The sequence below is a fragment of the Abrus precatorius genome, unplaced genomic scaffold (genome assembly GCF_003935025.1).
Source record: "Abrus precatorius isolate BTA unplaced genomic scaffold, Abrus_2018 Scaffold6, whole genome shotgun sequence".
Taxonomy (NCBI): Eukaryota; Viridiplantae; Streptophyta; class Magnoliopsida; order Fabales; family Fabaceae; genus Abrus; species Abrus precatorius.
In genome coordinates this window covers 15,011,535-15,020,294 of record NW_020874406.1, presented here as the reverse complement: position 1 = coordinate 15,020,294, position 8,760 = coordinate 15,011,535, and the positions used below count along the sequence as shown (strand labels likewise).

At 31.6% G+C, this 8,760-nt stretch overlaps 1 protein-coding gene across 1 annotated transcript; it reads right to left on the bottom strand.

The window, feature by feature from the left end:
• Positions 1 to 5,860: 5,860 nt before the first annotated feature.
• Positions 5,861 to 7,170, bottom strand: LOC113868615 (probable xyloglucan endotransglucosylase/hydrolase protein 6). The gene is made up of 4 exons (XM_027504362.1): positions 6,972 to 7,170; positions 6,786 to 6,886; positions 6,392 to 6,588; positions 5,861 to 6,297 (listed from the first exon to the last, which is right to left on the bottom strand). Exons 1-4 carry the CDS (start codon positions 7,168 to 7,170, stop codon positions 5,907 to 5,909), a joined length of 888 nt encoding a protein of 295 aa, XP_027360163.1. The 3' UTR covers positions 5,861 to 5,906.
• Between the last annotated feature and the right edge of the window lie 1,590 nt (positions 7,171 to 8,760).

The window sequence follows — 8,760 nt, the reverse complement described above, 5'->3', positions numbered from 1 at the left end:
TCAGCCAAGAGGGGATGGACCATTCTAAGTCTTAGAGAAGATTAGGGATAATGCATACAAAGTGGACTTACCAGGTGAATATGGTGTTAATGCTACTTTTAATGTATCTGATTTATCTCTCTTTGATGTAGATAATAAATAGTCAAATTTGAGGGCAAATTCTCTTGAAGAAGGAGGGATTAATGAGAATCAAGGAAGACCCATTGAAGACAAAGACTTGAAGGCATTAGAAGAGCTTCAAGGACCAATGACAAGGGTAAGGGCAAAAAGAATAAATGGAGACTTAGAAAAGATTGTTGTTGTCTTATTTGAAAGGGAGCTCAATTTAGAGTTAGAAAAGCTCAAGATAATCAATTACATATGCTTAGAGGATTTGAACTCTAAGGAGTTTTATTAGAATTTAATTATTATGTTTAGTTTATTTATTTTAATATTAGTCATTACTTATTTTGAGTTATTATTTAGGATAAAATCTTGTTATTTTATTTAGTTTATTTGAATTTAGGTTTGTTGGTACAAGAAGCCCATTAGGGTTTGCGTTAGTATTAGTTTATAAGCATTAGGCATATATAAGCTCTTGTAAACACACTTTTAATTAGTTTTGAATACAATTTGAGATTGAATACTCTTGTGAGAGCGTGTGACTCTAGGTTCTTAAGTGAGCCAATTTTCTTTGATCTTATTAAGAGGCCAAGACTCTTGTGGTGATCGTTTCTTGGCGTATCAATCTTGCGATTGTGACGTCATTTTCCATCTCTATTCTATTTTCACTTTTTTTATTAATTTTCTTCTTATTTCAATTCCTATTTGTACCTTAATAATTTTATTTTTATTGTGTGAAATCCAATTCAAGATCGTTTAATTCGGCGACACGGTTTGTGGTTGTCATCAGTTCCCACAGAGATTGATACAAACACGTATTGATTCACTAAATTAAACTAATTGAATGCAGTTAGGATTGAAGGGGACTCTAAAATATAAATTAATTTAATTCACTTTGCAAGTAAATAACAACAAAATATGAAATAAAATGAGAAAATTCAATGACAAGATAGTTAGGATTAGACTTCACCCATTGTTCATGTAATAAATTAAACTCTTTTACTAGTTCAAGCTCTTCTTAAGATGTTAAGAAAAATTTCCACTAAATTAATTCATATCCAAGTTCGTGGTATACAAATTCTCTTAAACTCATACACAAAGATTAATTCCTTAATTCCAATGTATGAGTATAAAAGGTTTTAGAGTACAAGGGAACCAAAAGATCACACACCCAATAATTTCTATTCCTAGAAAATTAAATGATGAGGCAAGTAAATCAAGAAGCACAAACACTCATTCCATTTTCTAATGTCAAGAAGGTTCATAAAAACAAAGCATGATTAGCTAGTTCATACCAAGCATTAAAAATGGATTTACAAGTTAACATCAAAAGAAGCTTAAACTAGAGTCAAGAATCTAATTACATCACAATCCCAAAGGGATCCATCAACCCAAACTACAAAATGTTTAACAATCCATCATAGAAATAAAAAACACAACAAAAGAAGGAAAAGTCCCCTTAGCCATATTCTTGAGAAGAAAATGAGTATATGAATCTTCTCCAATCTTTCTCTCCAAAGACTATAGGTCCAGTCTTCTTGCCCTCAAAGAGTTGCTCCTTGGCTCTCTCTCGTAAAAAACCCTACCTTCCCTTACAATGTGTCTCCAATCTCTTTTATATTCTACAATATGTATTATTGTGCACGTCAGTAAGTTTGTGCCTTGACGCACAAACGTCTGCACTTTAGCGCTGAAAGTCCTGCAACTTCATTAGCTAATTGTGATAAGTGCCTTAGTGCATACAAACTTGCGCCTTGGCACAAGATGACCCGAGAGTATATTGTCACACTTGGGTGGCGCCTTGGCACACATAGGTCTGTGCCTTGGCATTGAATAACCTGCAATCAATATCCAAACTTCAACAATTTTCACCCAAAACAGTAGTAAGGTAAGAAAAAAGTAAAAACTATAATTCTAATAAATTTAGAAGAAAAAATGAAATTTAAGAAGTTAAAGAAGAAGAAAAAAATATTAAAATTAACTAAAAAACTATATACTACTAGACTCTTAACATTAACTAATATTTTTGGTACTGTTTCTCTGACAGGAACTTTAATTGTACATGATGTTTTGTTCATTCCAAAATTTTATATGAATTTGGTTTATGTCACTAAGCTCTTAGAGTAGTTTCAGTGTCACTTAGTTCTTTGTGATACTTCTTATTTCATTTTGCAAAACAATTATAAGAGGATGATTAGTTCAGCTAGGAAACAACAAGGCATCTTTGTCTTAGACTTGCCTTTGGAAAAAATCAAGAATTCCTCAACCAATGTTCATCATGCTAAGACTGATTTTAACAAAGATGTTTTCTTTGGCACCTTAAGATAGGACACATTTCTAATTTTGTTTATAAACTAATCTATGTGAAATTTTCATTGCAATAATGAATTCCCTTGTGATGTTTGCCATATGTCAAAATAGAGAAAGTTGTCATTTTCTAATAGTAATTATGTTTCAAGTTTTGCATGTTGACATTTGAAGTCCATACTCTATACCTTCATATTTTGGTTATAAATATTTTTTTACCTTAGTTAATGATTATTGATAAGTCCATATTTTAGAATATTTTTATTACTTATTTTTATATTTTTGACATTTATTTGATAAAGATTTTATATCGACTTATTCATTAATTATGTAAAATATCTTAAATCATCAGTAAATTAAGGAAATATTTTGATTACAATTAAAAAAAATTAAATGGAAAGTCAGTTCACGCACAACAACAGCAAGAAGCACAACCTTGTTTAACAATTCTGAATGTTCAACTAAAGTGTGTAAATTGCACAAATCTCTCTATGAGTTAAGGAAAACAAGCAGAAAATAAAACAAGCAGAGAATGACATGCAACCTTGATCAAAGCTTACATATCACTTCAATATTAGCAATCTCATGGAGATAAAGCCTTGTTTGTTAAAAGCATAAGATCATCTTTCACAACATTATTAGTTTATGTTGATAATGAGGTGAAATAACGTGGCAGAAATCAAAAGGGTGAAATAGCACCTTGATCAAGCTTTCAGGATTAGGGACTTAAGCTCTCTGAGATAATTTTTTTCTAGGCTTATAGGTAGCAAGATTAAAAAAAAAAAAGTATTCATCTAAACCAAAGGAAGTATACACTCCAACTTCTTATAGACAATGGCAAATTGACTACTGAACCTATTAAAACTCCCTTTAATCCTTTAACAAAAGTTCAATCCAATAAAGGAAAACCCCTAACTGATATAGCATCCTATAGAAGACTAGTTGGAATATTACTTTATCTCACTGTAACAAGGCCATATATATCCTATGTTGTTCAACAACTTTCTCAGTTCGTAACTGCAATTTGTGTGCTCAAGTATCTCAAAAGGTATCCATCTCAAGACAATTTTCTTTGCATCATCAGAATTAAAACCCTCAACCTTTGCAGATTCTGATTGGGCATGCTGTACATAAACTAGGAAATTCATAACTAGTTTTTGCATTTGTTTTGAAAATCCCTTATCTCTCGAAATTAAAGAAATAAGCCATTGTATCTAAATCATCAACTGAAGTAGAATATAGAGCCCTGCAAGCTTAACTTGTGAGATGTAATGGATAAACTACTTGTTTCAAGACCTTAAAGTACAAATTCAGAAACCAACAATTGTATATTGTGACAATACTTCAGCCATTCATTTAGTTCACAATCTAGTTTTTCATGAAAGAACCGAAAATATAAAAATTGGCTGCCACGTAATAAGAGAGAAAATCAAGGCTGGTTTAATCCACCTCCTACCTATATCCTCGCAAGCTCAATTAGCATATGCTTTCACAAAACCCTAGCACTCAACATCCTTTGAAGACTTTATCGGCGAGTTGGGGTTACAAGACTTGCACCTACCAAGTTTAGGGAGGGTGTTAGTTTAGTTGTTAGCTTTGCTTTTTGTTTGTTTCCTTTTAAGGCGGGTAGTTAGTATCTAACTACTGTATGAATGGATCTTATGAATTTTGCACGTGAAAGTTTTAGTGAAAACTAAAATTTCACCCTAAATTGATTGATCAATAGCGAAATGCACAAGATTTCATGAAGATTTGTTCGTACTCAAATAGTTGTGCTGAGGCCTGGGGGTGTGAGAAATGATAACACAAATAATAAAGATTTGATTAAAACTAATGCATCAGTTTAATTTGGAATTAAAATGAGCCCGCGTGACTCTACACACAAATTAGATTATTCCAAAATCAACATTCTCCATTCTTTTTCTTCCGCAACAGGGATGACTCAAGAATTCGTTTCAACCATTTGGGTCGTTATTAAAAAAAGGGAATATGCAACCAATGAAACTCGTAGTTAATTTTTTTTTAATGAAGCCAGTAAAACTTTTGAGGTGCTTGTCATATTTTGGTCTAGAAGTTGGAGCAAGAGCAACTGCTCCAGGGTGTTGAATTTATCTATGTATTGCATATAAGGGTTGAAATATCTCGTGAGAGTTTGAGAAATTAGAGTAATATTAGCAAATTCTGCCAAGATGAAGTTCAAGACTTTCTGTTTTATCATGATTTCAGACATGAGAAGGAGAAACTTGTCACGGCGGATGAAGTTGTTATGGTGAGACTAGAAAGGTCAGAGGTTAGAGTAATAGAATCAATCTATATTGTTAATAACTTTAATTCATAAAACATTCAAACAGTATCAATACTTATATATTTAACAACTATCATTATTCATCTCTATTTCTCTTTTGTTATCACATCATAATATTGATTACTTTTCTCTATTATTTATATATCTCTTTAGACGTAGACTCTTCAAACATTTTTCATTGTAAAATACAAGATACGACTACCCACAATAAATATATAATGAATTTGACCTTTCCTAGGACTTTACTGTGGCGAGAGTTTTATAGCATCATGTTGCCCTTTTTATGATTTCAAATGTTGGGTAGCCTTGACATATATTCACAAAACAAAAAGAAGAATACAGTGCACGTAGCACGGGTGGTGGGGGGATTGATGCCTTGTGTCCTAGATTGGTTATTTGTTATTCTATACGAGATTAAGGGTAGACAAAACATGTGGTACAGCCGTTCCCAATGTATCTAAGATTTTCTTAGAGTATCAATTTCTCGTAATTGTATTTGAAACATGTTACCCATTTGTGGAAGTACATCGTTATGATAATATAAAGTATTCATGTTTGTCTTGATAGCTGACACTGTTGCTAAAGGGCATGTTGTATTGATAATAAAAAATAATCAAATTCAATTGAGGCAAATATAGTTGGAGAAGTATATATCAAACATGCTAACTTTTATGAGAAGTATCACGCTGGTCTGCCATGAGAAATCCGGCATGGATAATATTTACCAATCGGATATGTAATAGCGAAAATAGTTGTTAGAAAAATATTTGTTCGTGATGTTTGACAGCATGTTAATGTTATAGACCAACCAGCAACCACTCATTGTCCTTGCTTATAGCGAAACACAGGAAGTCTTAATAGTACAAAAAATGAGATTTGCTATCCCAAGAATACACCCCTCATCAATAATATGCAAGCTAGATAAACACATCGCCCTTCTCCTCTCCCCAAAAGTGTAAATTTCAGTTTATCCACGTGGTATGATGACATAGTTATTTATCTTTCTCTTAATTTTTTACATTTTATTTTGCAAGTGGTTATACCGCTAACAAGTAACAACTTATTACATGTATTTCACATGGGGAAAACTAGAATCAATTCAAGAAAAGTAAATATACATAATACACAGATTCTGGGTTACGATCGGCATGTAATTGAATTATTGAAACTGATATGAGTTTTGGGTTTTAAATTAAATGCCGGCGAGGCACTCCGGAGGGGTGACTGGGTAGCGAGACTTATCTTTACAGTAATCATAGATGATGTGGTTGAGACGAACCCACCTGTACCTTCGGGCTTGAATGGCATTAAGAGCTTGGTAATCAGCCCCCTCCCACCAATTACTTGGGTTAGAGGCACAGTTAGCAGGACCTGGCACTGGACATCCTTCAATGTCGAAGTTCTTGTAATAAGAATAGAAAGGTGCCTTACTCCAATCAATTTTCTCCAACCCACCTCTTGTTGCCCAATCATCAGCTTCCCACAACGTTGAATACACTCCCATTGGTTGCATCGTTGGGTACGGGATTCCCTTTCCTTCATTGTTCTTGTACACTCGAATTGGAACCTCATCAACGTAGAAGCTGCATGCATAATTGCCAATTCTTAAATGGTGCTCAATTACTTAATTTTATTAGAAGTAGTAGTAGTAGCTCGGTAATTGTATATATATCTTACACAATATGGTGATGATTCCATAAAATAGTGTATGTGTGAAAGTCCGCAGCAGGGTCAAACCAAAGGTTGACTCTCTGCTCTCTATCACCCTTTCCGTGAGCATAGATGTTTGTCTGAACTGTGTAAGGCTGACCACTGCGGTTTCCCAAGAACTCGAAATCCAGCTCATCCCGTACAGTGTCTGTGTCAGAGTTCATCTACCATAATCCACAAACCAACTGTTAAATAAATGCCAATTCGTTTTTGTTCAGCCCCTTTTTTCTTCAAACATAACCAACGTTAATGTACAAGTTTATGATATAAATTTATTCTTAAATTTTATTAAAATAAGAAAAATAATAATAATAATTTACAAATTTGTGAACATGTTTTAAAACATAAACTTTAAACTTACATAAAATGCAGTGACAGTCCCAGCAGAGTCACCGGGTATGAGCTTGATCTTCATGCTAACGCGGCCAAACATGTACTTACTTTTAGAAGCAAAACCACAGCCTGTAAAAGAGCAGAGTGTGTTTCTTCTCTCTTTGGCATAGAAGCATCCATAATAAAGAGAAGAGTTTGACAAGTTATCCCTTACCGGAGTTTTGGTCTAGAATGAGTTGGATGGCATTGCCTTCATCAATTTGCCTTATATGAGAGTCAGACCACGTTATTCGAAAGTCTTGCACAAAAGTGGCGGGTCGTCCCCAAACACACAAAGCAGATACGAGAAGCCATAATAATAACAGAATAAAGACACCAACGTTTCCAAAAGTGTTAAAGATGGCCATGGACATGTTTGGACACAAAATTATTGGTTAATGCAGAATGGAAGTGGGAGGGAAGAAAGTCTTTTTTATATAGGAGGTTTGGGAATGGACGAACACTGCACTGTAGCATTGAAATGGAAAACGTCACAACAGCTTACCTTTCTATCCAGCTTATGGCGAACAGTCACAAGGGCCTACACTATTCATGCTTTGCACATCTTTTATCCTCTGCCTCCTAATGATTTTTCTGAGCGTGTGCATTGTATGTAACCCTACGAAAATGAACAATATTAAATGATTTATGCTACCCATACTCAACTATTTATTTTCTTTCTTATGACATCTCGGAATATCTTCTGGTTATTTCTACATAACATGATTTAATGGTACATGAAAAAAAAGATAAAATAAAATGGAATAAAATTGTTATTTAAATATGAGTTTTAATAACAGTAAGTTAATAATAGTAAAAAATTATTTAAAAAATATATTTATTGTACTTTAATAATTTTAATACAATAATTATATATATTTTTTATAAAAAAATTATTTATAACTACTTAAAATCAGTCTAAAGTATTGAAGTTAGCAAAATCCTTTAAATATATTTTATTTTTGAAAACTTGAATTATATTATTTTATTTTATTTCATTCTACTTTATCTGATTCTTTCGTTCCAAATATATAGCCTCCGAATAAGGATTTTTGTCCTTGTTTAAATTCTTACAAGCAAAGAAAAAAGGGAATAATTTAAAGAAAAAAAGAAAACAAATTTAAATAGCAATAAATGTATATGTAATGATTTGAGATTTTAAATATAGCATATTTTAAAAACTTTTGTTTATTGAAAACAAAACTCTTGATGAAAGAAAATTAGTATTTTCTTTTAATAAACTAAATTGAAAACAAATAATCCTCACTCTATGAGAAGCAAAATGTATATATTTTTTCTGTTTAAAATTGATTAATGTTTAAAGTTGTTTTACAAAGATTAATGAAAATAACAAATATCTTGATTCGTAGAATAATCATACTAAAATAACCTTATTATTTATTTGTGTATCTATCAAAAAATCATTCACACAAACTCAAAAATCATTTTATTTATTAGTTCACAGAAAAAATTAAATAAAAATAATTTTATTAAAATCTTAAAATGTTACTTAATATAATTATTTTACTAAAACGATACTTGAATTACAATAAAGAGAGTATTAATAAGCTAAAACAGTAACTGATGAAATAAAATTAGGTGGGTTGTGTGGCACGTTGTTCCTCAATTTTCCTCCTCTTCTGTAAGGATATATGTTTGTTATTTAACTTTAGATTTAGTATGTTTGAGAGAAAATTTGAAGAGTTTGCGCATGGGTTTTTTTTCCCTTGATTTGTATAATTAAAATAATATAATTAAACTTAAAATGTTCAGTGTAACTACTAATTATCCGTGTGAAAAATTATCAACTAAAAATTTATAATTTTAATATATTATCAATTAATTAGATAATATTTTAGGATTACTTTTATATTAGTTATTAGTAATTTTTTTCCAGAAATTGGACCAGTATTTTAAATTATAAAAAAATATTCATCAAAAACATTTTTAATAATAAATTTATT

Excerpts from the sequence above, each read along its gene's own strand:
- LOC113868615 (XM_027504362.1), bottom strand. The coding sequence starts at position 7,170 with ATGTCCATGGCCATCTTTAACACTTTTGGAAACGTTGGTGTCTTTATT. Across the intron at positions 6,887-6,971 it reads CATTCTAGACCAAAACTCCG|GCTGTGGTTTTGCTTCTAAA; the intron begins GTAAGGGATAAC and ends GCTCTTTTACAG. Across the intron at positions 6,589-6,785 it reads GGACTGTCACTGCATTTTAT|ATGAACTCTGACACAGACAC; the intron begins GTAAGTTTAAAG and ends GGATTATGGTAG.